General features: G+C 39.2%; 1 protein-coding gene across 1 annotated transcript; it reads right to left on the bottom strand.

Moving 5' to 3' along the window:
• Positions 1-1,494: 1,494 nt before the first annotated feature.
• LOC124282061 lies at positions 1,495-4,139 on the bottom strand. Its single transcript, XM_046718029.1, has 3 exons — positions 4,093-4,139; positions 2,856-2,929; positions 1,495-1,698 (listed from the first exon to the last, which is right to left on the bottom strand). Exons 1-3 carry the CDS (start codon positions 4,124-4,126, stop codon positions 1,495-1,497), a joined length of 312 nt encoding a protein of 103 aa, XP_046573985.1. The 5' UTR covers positions 4,127-4,139.
• Between the last annotated feature and the right edge of the window lie 18,138 nt (positions 4,140-22,277).

Here is a 22,277-nt window from a genome sequence, read left to right as displayed (position 1 = left end):
ACAGTTAATGGGAGATAACTTTGTAAGTCACGAATTAGTTAAGCTGGAGTTATTTCCCTTGAATCCCGCACATCTTGAAACAGATGAATACTTTGCTGTACACAGCAATTGTTCTCAAATGTTTTTAAAAGACAGTAACAAGAGTATCATCTTGTTCCAAAATAGAAATATAGTTCTCCTATATTTACAACGAAGACAGGGGTTCCAAATGTCTGCTCGATTCAGGTTGAAACTAAAGCCTGTACCTGTACCCTCCTATGTGGTAAGTGTGGAACGTTATCGGTTACAATACACATTGGCAATGCATCACAGGAGTTACTCTGAAGACATCACTACACTATTTTTCTTCAAATGTAATCTAGTTGAGATTAAAGGTGTAAGCCATTGGGGTGGGAAGAAGTAATAGTCAATTTCTGCATACTTGAACCACAGGCAAACTGGGTTGCGCCACAGATATATACGACCAGTCTTCCTATAAGCTTGCTCGCATATAGGAAGACTGGTCATTTTCCCCTCTGTGGCGCAACCCTATTTGCGCTTCAGTAGGCCTGTAATCTAAGCTACAAATATTTCTTCTCATAAGAAGCACACGAATCATCTGTTGATCCAGCTGAGCACAGAAGAGGCGGCAACACAAGATTGCGATCCTCAAATTATCAACCACTCCTTTAGTCAGGTCTTACGGCTAGCATCAGATACAGGGACTTACCGTACCAGGAAATTCCAGAAAAGTCAGTGATTGATATCATGAGCCATAACCCAAGCCGGGATTACAGTGACATGCAATCAACTAAGTGATTACCACCCGATCCTTCAGTGGTAGCAAGAACTGATATGTGACTTTAAGTAAGTAGGTTACTGTATATTTCTAAATTTGGTGTGATATTTTCGATAATAGATAATACTGTAATTTTGAAAGAAATATGTAAAGAAATTTCTTTAGATATAACTTTGTATGTGTAGACTTGGTCTCGTCTCAATGGTTGAAATGACGCCGAGTACTGACTACACATGACAGGAGTCTTGGGGTGTAGACAAAATTCAGGAACTGACATTTGGAACCGACCCTTTAAATTTCCGGGGAGGATGGGGTTCCTGGGATTTTGAACTTCAAACTAATCGTCTGAACATGTTCTTAAGGAAACCACAGTGCAGCAATGTAACTTTTGTGGTAGACAACTCTTTTGTGTTGACTTCTAACATAATTATGTGTAACATATTATCTGTTTCTTTCATTTTCTGGGCCAGCTGATTTGTTTTCATAAAATCCTAGGCCCAACACCTGAATATCAAATGGTCTGTTCCTGGAGTAAAGTACGAATGTATAAGACCCTTTCTTGAGGCAACAACGTTTATACATGCGTTTTACTTATATCATGCTATGAAACAATAAAATATGTTATCAACAATTAGCCCAAACAGTCAAAACAGATTATCCGAAAGGTCCAAAAACTAGCAGTTCACACAACACAGGCACAGCACACACATCCAAGTCTATCTCTGTGTGAAGAAACTCTGGAACATGTACTTCACACAAGACACAAGGACAGCCGAGCACGACTGGGGCTGCTTGGATTCTTCACCAAGATCGATCTCCACAACTTGAGGACGGGCTCTGGAGGCAGGGACGGGGAGGGAGGTCAGGGGGTCGGGCAGGGTGTAGAGGGGGTTGACGGTGATCGTGAAGACACCAGAACGCTTTTAGAGAGGAAACAGATTTCTCTATATCATTAAAATCAGTATTAATTGATAGTTTAACGAAGTAGCTTACATGCTGACAGTGCCATTTGTACACTGTTTCACATGGCTATTTGATCAAAGAGCAAGTTAAAACACCTTTCTGAATCATTATCAAATATTACAAGGTGTTTGCAAATATATCATACATTCGGATTCTGGTTATGTGAGGGAGTGATAGAATAATGCAAGTGAAATCAGTGTTGACTGACAGTTTTACAAAAAGGCTTGCATTAAGAAAACAGCCAAAAGTCAACCAAGTTTCGTCATTAGTACACAGTTTAACGGGGACATTTCAACGAAGAGCAAGATGAAATAAAACACCTTTTCGAATGACTGTGAATTAGTTGTTATACACGGTGTTCGTAAAGAGGTCATGCATTCAGATTGTTATGTGAGGGAGGGATAGAATAATGCAAGTGAAATCAGTGTTAACTGACAGTTTTACAAAAAGGCATGCATTAAGAAAACAGCCAAAAGTCAACCAAGTTTCGTCATTAGTACACAGTTTAACGGGGACATTTCAACGAAGAGCAAGATGAAATAAAACACCTTTTCGAATCACTGTGAATTAGTTGTTATACACGGTGTTCGTAAAAAGGTCATGCATTCATATTGTTATGAAAGGGAGGGATAGAATAATGTTGGTAAACTTCCATTGCTAAACTGAGTACTGATAATAAGCAGCTTATTAATATTTCACATATTTGTTATCTCTATTTTATCAGTCATGTCACAAAGAATAGGCTAGGAACGAACAAAACCTATCCTATGTGGGGACAAGAACTTGTAGTAATGGTATCTAGTGACATGGTGATCATACTTCCATGAATGTACAGGTAGTATATTTAGATAGGGATATGATGAACATACTATTGAAATTAAATGAGATGGTTATTTCCTATTTGATATGAGAGAACTTTGGTTGAGATTATGAGATGTTTAATGCTTTTATCGGTTTCAAATTAAAATGATATTTTTAAGATATGATTATCTCAAAAAGGATTTTTTGTTCATATCTTGTTAATACGTATGCAATTCCATGTTTCAAACTGGTTCTCGAGATTTGTTTTTTTAACAGGATACACTCAAACAACTGGGACCTATGAATGACCTACAGGATCAGGGACTGGGAGAGACTTTTGGGAGACGGGGGCCTGGTAGGTCCTAAACCTGTGGAGATCGTCCAGAGCTGAAATGGAATACATATTACACTAATATATAAAAAACATCAACACAGTTCAATCTCAACGTATTGTCTCAATACTATACACTCATTGACTGACTTTGTTGTAAGAATCATGGTGATTGTTGTTTTGTTTTTCATCGTTTGTCGTTTGTTTCTTGGGTTCAGTTTAGTTTGTTGTATCTGTTGCTTTTATTTTAAATAATTTTTAATTTCTTTAAATTGGTCTTGGATATATTGGGACATATATGACAAAATCTCTCCTCTTGATACAATTGTTACTTACAGTGTGGAAGGTGCTAGAGTGGTATCTCAATGTATTGTGTTGATAGTATTGACTGTAGACTTTACTGTAAGATTCGTGTTGTTTTGTTTATTGTTAGGTGTTTGTTTGTCTGGTTGGTTTTGTTTAGTTTTTATACTTTCTTTGAGGTAAAATGGTCTGGCCAAAATGGTCTTGGACATGAAAAACTACCTCCCCTTGACACAACTTTTACTTACAAGTTGGTGTATGAAAACCTACACTACCACTGTAAATATTATTATTATATTATGTATACTCTAAGAAATATATTTCAGGGAATCCTGAGAAGTTCAACTAGTAGTAGCCAAGGGAAGAAAGGGGGGCATTGATCGGAATTTACCCTCGTCATGATACGTAAACGGAATGGTGTGGTGTGGTAGGAATTTATGTTACATTGATGTTAATAACAGAATTCACTTCGTTGAGATTACTAATAAGGGAGTTTCCAAACCCTTTACAGAAATACTTTCAAGCGTCCCATCAACACCCATTCGTTTAAACATTTGATCATTTGTAACACAAATAGTAATTCATGAACATAAATAAGGGATAGGCGAATGAACTTCCTTTTTTTACTCAGTATGTCAGTCAACTGTTTAACTTTTTATTGTTTCCAAATCTTCAGGGCACGATTCAAGTTTGTAATACAATAGGCCAAGAGGCATCCCCAGGGGCTTGTAGTGCTAAAAACTGCCATGAAGGCATATACTGGATCCTTTTATACAGTGCTTAGACCCCGTCAATGACAGGACATACCTTGATGGCAGTTTTTAGCATTACACGCCCCCGTGGAGGCATCAAACTGAAATTAAGAAATGAACATAAGAAAACAAAATAACTTCCCACAGACGCCACTACTAGATACCTTGATGATAGGCCAAAGCAACAGAAGCATACATCGTGCAGAACGTGAGATACGCGCGGAATAAACAGCGATATGTCAACACTGACGTGGAAACAAAGTGTAGCATCAACAACCAAAATGGCGTCGTGTAAGTAGCGGTCTCCATGGAGATCCGTTAGAGGTCGTCTCTCGCTCTTTTCCGCAGCCTGTGCCGGAATGACACGACTGATCACGATTGCGTAATCGTCCCAGGTAGGGCCATTCGTCACCACGCGCCCCTTTCCGTAACCTGCAAGAAGATGTATTCGGCTTGTCCCGGAATAACACGAGTTGGTCACGAATGAGGTGGGACCCGACGGTGATACCACAAGGGGAGACCACCCCCGTTATATTGATATCCTGGTCCAAGCTCGATGCCTCTCTGTCCCGAGGTCTTTCTATACATCCATTAAGGTCTTGATGAAAATCATCTATGGTTGAATTTTGGAAATTGTTCTTGATACTGGCCAATACTGTTTTTGAAAATAACAAATCAACTCATGTACTATTATTAAGAAATACGGCAAGTACGGTGTTACATCAACCTACACTACTAAAATAAGGAGACATATTATCACGTGTTTCAGGGTCTAGGAATTTTATCGACAAATGCATTGACAACTAACATGACCGAGTCCTCAGGCTCGCTGACTTGGTTGACAGGTCATCGATCCCAATTGTCTGCGTTGCGATCTTTGGATTTTCTGGTCCAGATTTGAGTATTGACAAAGCTCCGTCTTATTGCCGACTTCGGTGTTAAACAACAAACAAAACACCAACTCTCGGTTCAGTTTTAAATTACCACAGCTGGTGTTACCAATACAATTCCATATACTGTATATATTGCTGATTGCTGATTAAAACGTTTTCAAAGATTCAAACTGGGTTAAACCCCCAGGATGGCGACGGTGTTTTTTCATAAGGTTGAAAAGTGAACGTTGTGCGAGAATTGCGGATCTACGTACTGCTACAAAATTACAAATAAATGTAGCATATTAAATTTCCTATCCGATGGTATACAGCTGTAAGTATATAGGCGTCTCAATACAATTCATTATGCATGTATACTGCTGGTTATGAACAGGTTTTCAAAGATTCAAACTGGGTTTAGGCATGTTTCTTTTGAGAAATAGCAAAAGTGTTGGACATCGTGATGGGTCAGATTATGTTCTGGTCGGTTGGGTTGCCTAGTGGTTGAAGCGTTCGCTCGTCACGCCAAAGGTCCAGGTTCGACTCCCCACATAGGTACAATGTGTGAAGCCCATTTCTGGTCTCCCCTGTGGTGAGATTGATGGAATATTGGTAAATACTGTCTAAAACTAACTCACTCACTCACTATGTGTAATAGATTAGATATGACTAATACATATCTGGTTGCCTATCAGAAAATTAGTTAGTCTGTACAGTCTAATTGGGAATAGAACTGTGTGATTTGGAATGTGCTACTGTAAAATGTAACTGACTGAGCCCAGTCACAGAACCTCGAACATCATGAGGCATGTGGAATTCCGAGTGGAATATTTGGTATTTTAAAAATGTGAGTACAGTATCACATGAGAAGACGTGAGCGAACCCCCTGAATGTTGAACCTTTATTCTTAAAGACAAGAAGGGCTTGAATTTCATGTTTTATCTTGTGTATTACTGTTTAAGTTCATGTGCATGCAGTGAGGTAGAAATGTAGAGTAAAACGCTGGATTCATATTTTTCAGTTTGAATATTTTCTGCAAGATTTTAAACACAATGTTCATTACCAGAAGTTGTTTGTTATCATTAATTACAGAACACTGACGATGAAACTTGAATGGACGTAAACGGAATGTCAACACATATACTGTTTAAAAAAACCTCTCCCAAAGGCGATTTGAGGAAATCTTTCCTGCTCCTCTTGCAACACCTGCCTGACCAAGTTCGGTCAAGGTTTTTGGCGGAATACTACAGTTACGAACATATCTCTGTCATGCCCCATACGTGCTCAGTAAGAGACAGGTTATGGATTAGTGTTGGCCAGTGGTATTTTATTGATGTTGTCTGCTGGATGTGAACATTGGCAATTTGTGAACACAGGTGCTGTCGTCCTGGCAAAACAAAATATCGACCTATAAACTTTGAAAATGGCAAGGGGTGTCAGTATATTGTTCTGATATAGTACTCCCACCCTCCAGCGACCTTGCACAATATGGAGTGGACTTTAGTCAAGATACCACACCACACCATAACTGACCCAACACCAAATCAACACCCAACACCTTAGGTTGACACTGGGTTAACGTTTATTTCATGGTCACCAGACACGACCACGCACCTCACGGATGTGCAAAGTGAATCGGGATTCATGTGAATTGCGATGAAGACCTTTTGGAAGGATGTGGAGGACGAGTCTCACAAGAAAATGTCAGGAAGTTGCCACAACAACATTATAATTAGACTAATGGTCTGAGTTCTGACATTGTTATCAACGATGTCTTTGCCAACTTCGATATTGATATTAATATTACGGTTGGTTGTAGATGTAGATGCCGTGATGGTCCACCATGCTACGGATTACTATGTCTATATCATGATACTAACCCTAACATCATCCTTCCTTCCAAGAAAAAGGCCACTACTTAAAGAGGACGACGGCAGATTCAGTGGACTAGGGGTCTGTGTATTTTGTTTTGTTTGTTTGTTGTTTAACACCACACTCAGCAATAGTCCAAATATATGGCCGTGGTATGTAAATAATCCAGTCTGGACAACAAAATCCAGTGACCAACAGCATGAGCATCCATCTACGAAATTAGGACATGATGACATGCGTCAGTCAAGTCAGCGAGTCTGACCACCCGACCCCGTTAGTCGCCATTTACGACAAGAATGGGTTGCTGAAGACTAATTCTAACCCGGATCTTCAAAGAGAGATCATATGTAACACGATATGATGGAAGATAAAAACGAAATACGTTATGAACGATTCATTTTTATTTTGAGAATCTTTGAGATACAGTGTAGTCGATTCAGTTTTGTCGTTTTCACGTTTCTTCCATGTCTCCGACTGCCATTTCAGTTGGTTGCAAACCGTCTCCAGTCTTGACATCCTTTACGTTTGTGTGGAGAAGTGTTTGTGAACTGAAACAAGAAAGTAATGATCACGTGATATGTACACCGGGACAATAAATAGGTTATCATACATCACAATATATCTTCGGGAAACACCAGCAATGTGTGAAGCCGATTCTTTATATGACGGCGGTCTGTAGGTGATCGAGTCTGGACCAGACAATCCAGTGATCAACAGCATGGGCATCATTCTACGCAATTCTGACACGGTAACATGTGTCAAGCATGGGTTATTGGACACCAATTCTAACCCGGACCTTCACGGGTCCGTATTCATGTAATCAAATGAAACAACTGACTATGTTATTTCGCTTCAAAATGTTATGACCACGTACTCTGAAAATAAGAAAAATATTATTTTCATCCAAAAATTAGTGACTACTTAAAAGTTTCCATCACAAAACTGTAAAAAACTGTTGTAGGCACAGTAACGGTTGCTAGGAAACATGAATTTACTTCAGAATGGCTGTTTATAGTTTGAGGTATACTTACGATAATGTCAAACAGTTGGAGTGAAGTTTAGAGTTTTCTTTCTCCCTTTGCCAAACCAGTTCATCAGGGTCCCTACAAATCTGCCCAACATTGCTAAGCCATTTCGGCTGGGCCTTGAAATAATTTCTGGGCCATTGGGATGAATAACCAGCCGTCCTTTGAAAGTTGTGTGCGAAATGCCAGATTACCATATATTTCACACAAGCTGCTGTTAAATGGGAGATAACATTGTAAGTCGCGTATAAGTTAAGCTGGAGTTATTTCCCTTAAATCCCACACATCTTGAATCATAGATGAATACTTGCTGTACACAGCAAATGTTCTCAAATGTTTTTAAAAGACAGTAACAAAACTAGCATCTTATTCCAAAATAGAAATATAGTTCTCCTATATTTACAACGAAGACAGGGGTTCCAAATGTCTGCTCGATTCAGGTTGAAACTAAAGCCTGTACCTGTACCGTCCTATGTGGTAAGTTTGGAACGTTATCGGTTACAATAAACATTGGCAATGCATCACAGGAGTCACTCTGAAGACATCACTACACTATTTTTCAAATGTAATCTAGTTGAGATTAAAGGTGTAAGCCATTTGGGTGGGAAGAAGTAATAGTCAATTTCTGCATACTTAAACCATAGGCAAACTGTAGCAAATAGGGAGAGAAACATGACCAGTCTTCCTATAAGCCTCGCTCGCATATAAGAAGACTGGTCATTTTTCTCTCTGTGGCGCAACCCTATTTGCGCTAGTTTGCCTGTAATCTAAGCTACAAATATATTTCTTCAGATACGAAGCACACAGATCATCTGTTGATCCAGCTGAGCACAGAAGAGGCGGCAACACAAGACTGCAATCCCCAAATTATCAACCACTCCTTTAGTCAGGTCTTACAGCTAGTATCAGATACAGGGACATACCGTGCCAGGAAATTCCAGAAAGTCAGTGATTGATATCATAAGCCATAACCCAAGCCGGGGATAAATGGACATGCAATCAACCAAGTGATTACCACCCGATCCTTCAAATTGTCTCACGACAATCGCATTGAAATCAAATCTTAGTTGTCTTTTTCAAAACACACTTTGTTTAGTGGTAGCAAGAAGTGATATCTGACTTTTTATGAGTAGTTTACTGTATATTTCTAAATTTGGTGTGACAATTTCTATTAACGATAATAGTATACTGTAATTTTGAAATATGTATGTAAAGAAATTTCTTTAAATATAACTTTGTATGTGTAGACTTGGTCTCGTCTCAATGGTTGAAATGACGCCGAGTACTTACTACACATGACAGGAGTCTTCGGGTGGAGACAAAATTCAGGAACTGACATTTGGAACCGACCATTTAAATTTCGGGGGAGGAGGGGGTTCCTGGGATTTTGAACTTCAAACTTATCGTCTGAACATGTTCTTAAGGAAACCACAGTGCAGCAATGTAACTTTTGTGGTAGACAACTCTTTTGTGCTGACTTCTAACATAATTATGTGTAACATATTATCTGTTTCTTTAATTTTCTGGGCCAGCTGATTTGTTTTCATAAAATCCTAGGCCCAACACCTGAATACCAAATGGTCTGTTCCTGGAGTAAAGTACGAATGTATAAGACCCTTTCTTGAGGCAACAACGTTTATACATGCGTTTTACTTATATCATGATATGAAACAATAAAATATATTATCAACAATTAGCCAAAATAGTCAAAACAGATTGTCCGAAAGGTCCAAAAACTGGCAGTTCACACAACACAGGCACAGCACACACATCCAAAGTCTATGTCTGTGTGAAGAAACTCTGGAACATGTACTTCACACAAGACACAAGGACAGACGAGCACGACTGGGGCTGCTTGGATTCTTCATCAAGATCGATCTCCACAACTTGAGGACGGGCTCTGGAGGCAGGGACGGGGAGGGAGGTCAGGGGGTCGGGCAGGGTGTAGAGGGGGTTGACGGTGATCGTGAAGACACCAAAACGCTTTTAGAAAGGAAAGAGATTTCTCTATATCATTAAAATCAGTATTAATTGATAACTTAACGAAGTAGCTTACATGTTGACAATGCCATTTGTACACTGTTTCACATGGCTATTTGATCAAAGAGCAAGTTAAAACACCTTTCTGAATCATTATCTATTATTACAAGGTGTTTGCAAATAGATCATACATTCGGATTCTGGTTATGTGAGGGAGGATAGAATAATGCAAGTGAAATCAGTGTTAACTGACAGTTTTACAAAAAGGCATGCATTAAGAAAACAGCCAAAAGTCAACCAAGTTTCGTCATTAGTACACAGTTTAACGGGGACATTTCAACGAAGAGCAAGATGAAATAAAACACCTTTTCGAATCACTGTGAATTAGTTGTTATACAAGGTGTTCGTAAAGAGGTCATGCATTCAGATTGTTATGTAAGGGAGGGATAGAATAATGCTGATAACTTCCATTGCTAAAATGAGTACTGATAATTTTACAGCTTATTAATATTTCACATATATGTTATCTCTTTTTTATCAGTCATGTCACAAAGAATAGGCTAGGAACGAACAAAACCTATCCTATGTGGGGACAAGAACTTGTAGGAATGGTATCTAGTGACATAGTGATCATACTTCCATGAATGTACATGTAGTATATTTAGATAGGGATATGATGAACATACTATTGAAATTAAATGAGATGGTTATTTCATATTTGATGTGAGAGAACTTTGGTTGGGATTATGAGATGTTTAAAGCTTTTATCGGTTTCAAATTAAAATGATATTTAAGATATGATTATTATATATTGTTCATATCTTGTTAATACGTATGCAATTCCATGTTTCAAACTGGTTCTCGAGATTTGTTTTTTTAACAGGATACAGTCAAACAACTGGGACCTATGAATGACCTACAGGATCAGGGACTGGGAGAGACTTTTGGGAGACGGGGGCCTGGTAGGTCCTAAACCTGTGGAGATCGTCCAGAGCTGGAATGGAATACATATTACACTAATATATAAAAAACATCAACACAGTTCAATCTCAATGTATTGTCTCAATACTATACACCCATTGACTATAGACTTAACCCGAAATGGACTGTCTTTGTTGTAAGAATCATGGTGATTGTTGTTTTGTTTTTCATTGTTTGCCGTTTGTTTCTTGGGTTCGGTTTAGTTTGTTGTATCTGTTGCTTTTATTTTAAATAATTTTAAATTTCTTTAAATTGGTCTTGGACATATTGGGACATATATGACAAAATTTCTCTCCTTGATACAATTGTTACTTACACTGTGGAAGGTGCTAGAGTGGTATCTCAATGTATTGTGTTGATAGTATTGATTGTAGACTTTACCCGAAAATGGACTGACTTTACTGTAAGATTCATGGTGTTTTGTTTATTGTTAGGTGGTTGTTTGTCTGGTTGGTTTTGTTTAGTTTTTATACTTTCTTTGAGGTAAAATGGTCTGGCCAAAATGGTCTTGGACATGACAAACTACCTCCCCTTGACACAACTGTTACTTACAAGTTGGTGTATGAAAACCTACACTACCACTGTAAATATTATTATTATATTATGTATACTCTAAGAAATATATTTCAGGGAATCCTGAGAAGTTCAACTAGTAGTAGCCAAGGGAAGAAAGGGGGGCATTGATCGGAATTTACCGTCGTCATGATACGTAAACACATATCAATATGATTTTACCACAGGAATTTATGTTACATTGGATGTTAATAACAGAATTCACTTTGTTGAGATTACAAATAAGGGAGTTTCCAAACCCTTTACAGAAATACTTTCAAGCGTCCCATCAACACCCATTCGTTTAAACATTTGATCATTTGTAACACAAATAGTAATTCATGAACATAAACAAGGGATCGGCGAATGAACTTCCTTTTTTTACTCAGTATGTCAGTCAACTGTTAAGTTTTTATTGTTTCCAAATCTTCAGGGCACGATTCAAGTTTGGTATACAATAGGCCAAGAGGCATCCTCAGGGGCTTGTAATGCTAAAAACTGCCATGAAGGCATATACTGTCACTGACGGGGTCTTATCACTATATAAAAATAATCCTTTTATACAGTGCTAAGACCCCGTCAGTGACAGGACATACCTTGATGGCAGTTTTTAGCATTACAAGCCCCCGTGGAGGCATCAAACTGAAATTAAGAAATGAACATAAAAATACAAAATAACTTCCCACAAACGCCACTACTAGATACCTTGATGATAGGCCAAAGCAACAGAAGCATACATCGTGCAGAACGTGAGATACGTGCGGGATAAACAGCGAAATGTCAACACTGACGTGAAAACAAAGTGTAGCATCAACAACCAAAATGGCGTCGTGTAAATGGCGGTCTCCATGGAGATCCGTTAGAGGTCGTCTCTCGCTCTTTTCCGCAGCCTGTGCCGGAATGACACGACTGATCACGATTGCGTAATCGTCCCAGGTGGAGCCCGACGGTGATACCACAAGGGGAGACCACCCCCGTTATATTGATATCCTGGTCCAAGCTCGATGCCTCTCTGTCCCGAGGTCTTTCTATACATCCATAAAGATCTTGATAAAAATCATCTATGGTTGAATTTTGAAATTGTTCTTGATACTGGCCAATACTGTTTTTGAAAATAACAAATCAACTCATATACTATTATTAAGAAATACGGCAAGTACGGTGTTACATCAACCTACACAACGAAAATAAGTAGACATATTATCACGTGTTTCAGGGTCTAGGAATTTTATCGACAAATGCATTGACAACTAACGTGACCGAGTCCTCAGGCTCGCTGACTTGGTTGACAGGTCATCGATCCCAATTGTCTACGTTGCGATCTTTGGATTTTCTGGTCCAGATTTGAGTATTTACAAAGCTCCGTCTTATTGCCGACTACGGTGTTAAACAACTAACAAAACACCAACTCTCGGTTCAGTTTTAAATTACCACAGCTGGTGTTACCAATACAATTCCATATACTGTATATATTGCTGATTGCTGATTAAAACGTTTTCAAAGATTCAAACTGGGTTTAACCCCCTGGATGGGGACGGGATTCTTTTTTCATAAGGTTGAAAAGTGAACGTTGTGCGAGAATTGCGGATCTACGTACTGCTACAAAATTACAAATAAATGTAGCATAGTAAATTTCCTTTCCGATGGTATACAGCTGTAAGTATATAGGCGTCTCAATACAATTCCATATGCATGTATACTGCTGGTTATGAAAAGGTTTTCAAAGATTCAAACTGGGTTTAGGCATGTTTCTTTTGAGAAATAGCAAAAGTGTTGGACATCGTGATGGGTCAGATTATGTTCTGGTCGGTTGGGTTGCCTAGTGGTTGAAGCGTTCGCTCGTCACGCCAAAGGTCCAGGTTCGACTCCCCACATAGGTACAATGTGTGAAGCCCATTTCTGGTGTCCCCTGTGGTGAGATTGATTGAATATTGGTAAATAGTGTTCTTATTTTTTTGAGTTTGAATATTTTCTGCATGATTTATTAAATGCCTACAAAAAGTGTGAGTCCATTACCAGGCGCTGTTTTGGTATGTTAAAAATGTGAGTATCACATGAGAAGACGTGAGCGAACCCCCTTGTTGAATTACAGAACACTGACACTGAAACTTGAATGGACGTAAACGGAATGTCAACACATATACTGTTTACAAAAACCTCTCCCAATGGCGATTTGAGGAAATCTTTCCTGCTCCTCTTGCATCACCTGCATGACCAAGTTCGGTCAACGTTTTGGCGGAATACTGCAGTTACGAACATGCCTCTGTCATGCCCCATACGTGCTCAGTAAGAACAGGGGGACATGCTTTTGGATTAGTTGTTGTGAACTGGCCAGTGGTATTTTCCTCATTGATGTTGTGCTGCTGGATGTGAACATTGGCAATTTGTGAACACAGGTGCTGTCGTCCTGAAAAACAAAATGTCGACCTATAAGCCTTGAAAACGGCAAAGGGGTGTCAGTATGTTGTTCTGATATAGTACTCCCACCCTCCAGCGACCTTGCCCAATATGGAGTGGACTTCAGTCAAGATGCCACACCACACCATAACTAACCCAACACCATATCAACACCCATCACCTTAGGTTGAAACTGGGTTGACGTTTATTTCATGTCACTAGGCACGACCACGCACCCCACGAGAGTGCAAAGTGAATCGGGACTCATGTGAATTGCGATGAAGACCTTTTGGAAGGATGAGGGAGATGAGTCTCCCAAGAAAATGTCAGGAAGTTGCCACAACAACCAAATAATTAGACTAATGGTCTGAGTTCTGACATCGTTATCAACGATGTCTTTTGCAAACTTCGATATTGAAATTAATAATATTACGGTTGATTGTGTGGTATGTGTAGATGATGCTGTGTTGGTCCAGCACGCTACGGATTACTGTGTCTATATCATGATACTAACCCTTTACATCATCCTTCCTTCCCAGAAAAATGCCACTACTTAAAGAGGATGACGGCAGATTCAGTGGACTAGGGGTCTGTGTATTTCGTTTTGTTTGTTTGTTGTTTAACACCACACTCAGAAATGTTCCAAATATATGGCCGTGGTATGTAAATAATCCAGGCTGAACCAGAAAATCAAGTGATCAACAGCATGAGCATCGATCTACGCAATTAGGATACGATGACATGCGTCAATCAAGTCAGCGAGTCTGACCATCCCATCCCGTTAGTCGCCTTTTACGACAAGAATGGGTTACTGAAGATCAATTCTAACCCGGATCTTCAAAGAGAGATCATATGTAACACGATATGATGGAAGATAAAAACGAAATACGTCATGAACGATTCATTTTTATTCTGAGAATCTTTGAGATACAGTGTAGTCGATTCAGTTTTGTCGTTTTCACGTTCCTCTCCGTGTCTCCGACTTCCATTTCAGTTGGTTGCAAACCGTCTCCAGTCTTGACAACCTTTACGATTGTGTGGAGAAGTGTTTGTGAACTGAAACCAGAAAGTAATAATCACGTGATATGTACACTGGGACAATGAGTAGGTTATCATACAGCACAATATATCTTCAGGAAACACCGGCAATGTGTGAGGCCGATTCTTTGAATAGTTCGGATGCAAGCTGCCGTATTCATGCAAGATCAAATGAAACAACTGACTGTGTTATTTCGCTTCAAAATGTTATGACCACTGTTATAAGGTAAAAATGCATCCCTAAAACCACGAGAGAATTACATCAGATTCGGTATTTAGATTTGCAGTTTTGCTCATGAGTCATAATGGTTAGGCAGACAGAGATTCGAGCGAATGGCGTTTAGCTGTAGGCTATGGAAGGAGAGACAGAACACAGATTAATCTTATATTGAAACAAACAACAAATCAATAAAAAAAGGGAGAGTAACCGAACGGTACTTACCGGTACTTTTCCAATCGTAATATTCATGAGTGCTAACACGGATATAGGATTAACGAATCAAAACAATGAGCTGAAACATGTGATCAGGGTCTGGCCAGGCTCGAACCATATAAAAAGACAGGTTTGGCACTGAGCAAGTGGTGCGCGCTTTTTAGTGACGGAAGCCAGTCCACGCCACTCAGTTGCCCCGTGTGGCATGAGCCTATACCCTGTCTGTTGGTGAAGTTGTCTTTAGAGATGGACTGAGACAGAGTGAAACTATGTGAGTATAACGTTTATCTATTAATGTATGTGTGCCAATTACATGAATGGTATGTGGTTAGTTAGGAGATGCGGACCCCTCACGCCGGGACTTAGCATCCGGCAACGGACCAAGCGAGTGGAGCGCCAGAGCTACTATATCCCCCTGACAATGGGAACGGCCACAAGTAGTAAGAAACCGGGGTAGGGTTTACTGAAGCCCAATCGCCAGTTACGACACCACGTACTCTGATAATTAGAAAAATATTGTTTTCATCCAAAGTTATAGTAACTACTTGAATGTTTCCATCACAAAACTGTAGGAAACTGTGGTAGGCCTAGTAACGGTTGCTTGGCAACATGAATTTACTTGCGATAATGTCAAATAGTTGTAGTAAAGTTTAGAGTCTTCTTTCTCCTTTTGCCAAATAAGTTCATCATGGTCCCTACAAATCTGCCAAGCATTGCTAAGCCATCTCGGCTGGGCCTGGAAATAATATTATCAGCCATCGGGATAATAACCAGCCGTCCTTTGAAAGTTCGGTGCAAAATGCCAAATTACCATAAATTTACACAGTTAATGGGAGATAACATTGTAAGTCACGAATTAGTTAAGCTGGAGTTATTTCCCTTGAATCACGCACATCTTGAAACAGATGAATACTTTGCTGTACACAACAATTGTTCTCAAATGTTTTTAAAAGACAGTAACAAGAGTATCATCTTGTTCCAAAATAGAAATATAGTTCTCCTATATTTACAACGAAGACAGGGGTTCCAAATGTCTGCTCGATTCAGGTTGAAACTAAAGCCTGTACCTGTACCCTCCTATGTGGTAAGTTTGGAACGTTATCGGTTACAATACCCATTGGCAATGCATCACTACACTATTTTTCTTCAAATGTAATCTAGTTGAGATTAAAGGTGTAAGCCATTGGGGTGGGAAGAAGTAATAGTCAATTTCTGCATACTTGAACCACAGGCAAACTGGGTTGCGCCACAGAGATATACGACCAGTCTTCCTATAAGCTTGCTCGCATATAGGAAGACTGGTCATTTTCCCCTCTGTGGCGCAACCCTATTTGCGCTTCAGTAGGCCTGTAATCTAAGCTACAAATATTTCTTCTCATAAGAAGCACACGAATCATCTGTTGATCCAGCTGAGCACAGAAGAGGCGGCAACACAAGATTGCGATCCCCAAATTATCAACCACTCCTTTAGTCAGGTCTTACGGCTAGCATCAGATACAGGGACTTACCGTACCAGGAAATTCCAGAAAAGTCAGTGATTGATATCATGAGCCACGACCCAAGCAGGGGTTACAGTGACATGCAATCAACTAAGTGATTACCACCCGATCCTTCAGTGGTAGCAAGAAGTGATATGTGACTTTAAGTAAGTAGGTTACTGTATATTTCTAAATTTGGCGTGATATTTTCGATCATAGATAATACTGTAATTTTGAAATAAATATGTAAAGAAATTTCTTTAGATATAACTTTGTATGTGTAGACTTGGTCTCGTGTCAATGGTTGAAATGACGCCGAGTACTTACTACACATGACAGGAGTCTTGGGGTGGAGACAAAATTCAGGAACTGACATTTGGAGCTGACCATTTAAATTTCGGGGGAGGAGGGGGTTACTGGGATTTTGAACTTCAAACTAATCGTCTGAACATGTTCTTAAGGAAACCACAGTGCAGCAATGTAATTTTTGTCGTAGACAACTCTTTTGTGGTGACTTATAACATAATATTATGTGTAACATAATTATCTGTTTCTTTAATTTTCTGGGTCAGCTGATTTGTTTCCATAAAATCCTAGTCCCAACACCTGAATATCAAATGGTCTGTTCCTGGAGTAAAATACGAATGTATAAGACCCTTTCTTGAGGCAACAACGTTTATACATGCGTTTTAATTATATCATGATATGAATAAAAATATATATACAATAAAATATATTATCAACAATTAGCCAAAATAGTTAAAACAGATTGTCCGAAAGGTCCAAAAACTAGCAGTTCACACAACACATCACACACATCCAAGTCTATCTCTGTGTGAAGAAACTCTGGAACATGTACTTCACACAAGACACAAGGACAGCCGAGCACGACTTGGGCTGCTTGGATTCTTCACCAAGATCGATCTCCACAACTTGAGGACGGGCTCTGGAGGCAGGGACGGGGAGGGAGGTCAGGGGGTTGGGCAGGGAGTAGAGGGGGTTGACGGTGATCGTGAAGACACCAGAACGCTTTAGAGAGGAAACAGATTTCTATATATCATTAAAATCAGTATTAATTGATAGTTTAACGAAGTAGCTTACATGTTGACAATGCCATTTGTACACTGTTTCACATGGCTATTTGATCAAAGAGCAAGTTAAAACACCTTTCTGAATCATCAGATATTACAAGGTGTTTGCAAATAGATCATACATTCGGATTCTGGTTATGCGAGGGAGGGATAGAATAATGCAAGTGAAATCAGTGTAAATTGATAGTTTTACAAAAAGGCATGCATTAAGAAACACACCCAAAGTCGACTAATTTTCGTCATTAGTACACTGCTTAACTGGGGCATTTCAACAAAGAGCAAGATGAAATAAAACACCTTTTCGAATCACTGTGAATTAGTTGTTATACAAGGTGTTCGTAAAAAGGTCATGCATTCAGATTGTTATGTAAGGGAGGGATAGACTAATGCTGGTAACTTCCATTGCTAAACTGAGTACTCATAATAAGCAGCTTATTAATATTTCACATATTTGTTATCTCTATTTTATCAGTCATGTCACAAAGAATAGGCTAGGAACGAACAAAACCTATCCTATGTGGGGACAAGAACTTGTAGGAATGGTATCTAGTGACATAGTGATCATACTTCCATGAATGTACATGTAGTATATTTAGATAGGGATATGATGAACATACTATTGAAATTAAATGATATGGTTATTTCTTATTTGATGTGAGAGAACTTTGGTTGGGATTATGAGATGTTTAACGTCTTTATCGGTTTCAAATTAAAATGAGATTTAAGATATGATTATCTCAAAAAGGATTTTTTGTTCATATCTTGTTAATACGTATGCAATTCCATGTTTCAAACTGGTTCTCGAGATTTGTTTTTATAACAGGATACACTGAAACAACTGGGGCCTATGGATGACCTACAGGATCAGGGACTGGGAGAGACTTTTGGGAGACGGGGGCCTGGTAGGTCCTAAACCTGTGGAGATCGTCCAGAGCTGGAATAGAGTACATATTACACTAATATATAAAAAACATCAACACAGTTCAGTCTCAATGTATTGTCTCAATACTATACACTCATTGACTATAGACTTAACCCGAAAATGGACTGACTTTGTTGTAAGAATCATGGTGATTGTTGTTTTGTTTTTCGTCGTTTGCCGTTTGTTTCTTGGGTTCGGTTTAGTTTGTTGTATCTGTTGCTTTTATTTTAAATAATTTTAAATTCCTTTAAATTGGTCTTGGACATATAGGGACATATATGACAAAACTTCTCTCCTTGATACAATTGTTACTTACACTGTGGAAGGTGCTAGAGTGGAATCTCAATGTATAGTGTTGATAGTATTGACTGTAGACTTTACTGTTAGATTCGTGGTGTTTTGTTTATTGTTAGGTGGTTGTTTGTCTGGTTGGTTTTGTTAAGTTTTATACTTTCGTTGAGGTAAAAGGTCTCATAAAATGGTCTTGGACATGAAAAACTACCTCCCCTTGACACAACTGTTACTTACAAGTTGGTGTATGAAAACCTACACTACCACTGTAAATATTATTATTATATTGTGTACACTCTAAGAAATATATTTCAGGGAATCCTGAGAAGTTCAACTAGTAGTAGCCAAGGGAAGATGGGGGGGCATTGATCGGAATTTACCGTCGTCATGATACGTAAACACATATCAATATGATTTTACCATAGGAATTTATACGTTACATTGGATGTTAATAACAGAATTCACTTTGTTGAGATTACTAATAAGGGAGTTTCCAAACCCTTTACAGAATTACTTTCAAGCGTCCCATCAACACCCATTCATTTAAGCATTTGATCATTTGTAACACAAATAGTAATTCATGAACATAAACAAGGGATCGGTGAATGAACTTTCTTTTTTTTCTCAGTATGTCAGTCAATTGTTTAACTTTTTATTGTTTCCAAATCTTCAGGGCACGATTCAAGTTCTCAGGGGCATCCTCAGGGGCTTGTAATGCTAAAAACTGCCATCAAGGCATATACTGTCACTGACGGGGTCTTATCACTATATAAAAGGATCATTCTATACAGTGCTAAGACCCAGTCAGTGTCAGGACATACCTTGATGGCAGTTTTTAGCATTACAAGCCCCCGTGGAGGCATCAAACTGAAATTAAGAAATGAACATAATAAAACAAAATAACTTCCCACAGACGCCACTACTAGATACCTTGATGATAGGCCAAAGCAACAGAAGCATACATCGTGCAGAACGTGAGATACGTGCGGGATAAACAGCGAAACGTCAACACTGACGTGGAAACAAAGTGTAGCATCAACAACCAAAATGGCGTCGTGTAAATAGCGGTCTCCATGGAGATCCGTTAGAGGTCGTCTCTCGCTCTTTTCCGCAGCCTGTGCCGGAATGACACGACTGATCACGATTGCGTAATCGCCCCAGGTGGGGCCCGACGGTGATACCACAAGGGGAGACCACCCCCGTTATATTGATATCCTGGTTCAAGCTCGATGTCTCTCTGTCCCGAGGTCTTTCTATACATCCATAAAGGTCTTGATGAAAATCATCTATGGTTGAATTTTGAAACTGTTCTTGATACTGGCCAATACTGTTTATGAAAATAACAAATCAACTCATATACTATTATTAAGAAATACGGCAAGTACGGTGTTACATCAACCTACACAACGAAAATAAGTAGACATATTATCACGTGTTTCAGGGTCTAGGAATTTTATCGACAAATGCATTGACAACTAACATGACCGAGTCCTCAGGCTCGCTGACCTGGTTGACAGGTCATCGATCCCAATTGTCTGCGTTGCGATCTTAGGATTTTCTGGTCCAGATTTGAGTATTTACAAAGCTCCGTCTTATTGCCGACTGCGGTGTTAAACAACTAACAAAACACCAACTCTCGGTTCAGTTTTAAATTACCACAGCTGGTGTCACCAATACAATTCCATATACTGTATATATAGCTGATTGCTGATTGAAACGTATTCAAAGATTCAAACTGGGTTAAACCCCCTGGATGGCGACGGTTTTTTTTTTCATAAGGTTGAAAAGTGAACGTTGTGCGAGAATTGCGGATCTACGTACTGCTACAAAATTACAAATAAATGTAGCATATTAAATTTCCTATCTGATGATATAAAGCAGTAAGTATATAGGCGTCTCAATACAATTCCATATACATGTATACTGCTGGTTATGAAAAGGTTTTCAAAGATTCAAACTGGGTTTAGGCATGTTTCTTTTGAGAAATTATAGCAAAAGTGTTGGACATCGTGATGGGTCAGATTATGTTGTGGTCGGTTGGGTTGCCTAGTGGTTGAAGCGTTCGCTCGTCACGCCAAAGGTCCAGGTTCGATTCCCCACATAGGTACAATGTGTGAAGCCCATTTCTGGTGTCCCATGTGGTGAGATTGATGGAATATTGGTATACATGTATACTGTGTAAAACTAACTCATTCACTCACTATGTGTAATAGATTAGATATGACTAATACATATCTGATTGCCTATCAGAAAATTAGTTAGTATGTACAGTCTCATTGGGAATAGAACTGTGTGATGTGGAATGTGCTACTGTAAAATGTAACTGACTGAGCCCAGTCAGAGAACCTCGGACATCATGAGGCATGTGAAATTCCGAGTGGAATATTTGGTATGTTAAAAATGTGAGTACAGTATCACATGAGAAGACGTGAGCGAACACCCCGAATGTTGAACTTATATTTTTAAAGACAGGAAGGGCTTGAATTTCATGTTTAATCTTGTGTATTACTATTTAAGTTCAAGTGAGGTGAGGTGAAATTGGGTTTAACGTCGTGATTGAGAATATTTCGCTCATATGACGACGTGCATGCGTGTGTATGTGTATGTGCGGCTGCTTGTACTAGCCCAGACTTAAGCTGGTTTTATAGTGCTAGCCCACTGAGATACTTTAGTTCAAGTGCATGCAGTGAGGTAGAAATGTAGAGTGAAACGCTGGATTCATATTTTTCAGTTTGAATATTTTCTGCATGATTTAAAGCCCAATGTCCATTACCAGGCCCTGTTTGTTGTCATTAATTACAGAACACTGACACTGAAACTTGAATGGACGTAAACGGAATGTCAACATATATACTGTTTAAAAAAAACCTCTCCCAATGGCGATTTGAGGAAATCTTTCCTGCTCTTCTTGCATCACCTGCATGACCAAGTTCGGTCAACGTTTTTGGCGGAATACTACAGTTACGAACATATCTCTGTCATGCCCCATACGTGCTCAGTAAGAGACAGGTTATGGATTAGTGCTGGCCAGGGGTATTTTATGGATGTTGTGCTGCTGGATGTGAACATTGGCAATTTGTGAACACAGGTGTTGTCGTCCTGAAAAACAAAATGTCGACCTATAAGTTTTTATGAACACAGGTGCTGTCGTCCTGAAAAACAAAATATCGACCTATAAGTTTTTATGGATGTTGTGTGCTGGATGTGAACATTGACAATTTGTGAACACAGGTGTTGTCGTCCTGGCAAAACTAAATATCACCCTATAAACTTTGAAAATGGCAAAGGGGTGTCAGTTTGTTGCTCTGATATAGTACCCTCCAGCGACCTTGCACAATATGGGGTGGACTTCAGTCAAGATACCACACCACACCATAACTGACCCAACACCAAATCAACACCCAACACCTGGTTGAA

This window comes from Haliotis rubra, unplaced genomic scaffold, assembly GCF_003918875.1.
Source record: "Haliotis rubra isolate DU_JTF1 unplaced genomic scaffold, ASM391887v1 Scf292, whole genome shotgun sequence".
Classification (NCBI taxonomy): domain Eukaryota; kingdom Metazoa; phylum Mollusca; class Gastropoda; order Lepetellida; family Haliotidae; genus Haliotis; species Haliotis rubra.
This window is presented reverse-complemented; position numbering and strand designations above follow the sequence as displayed.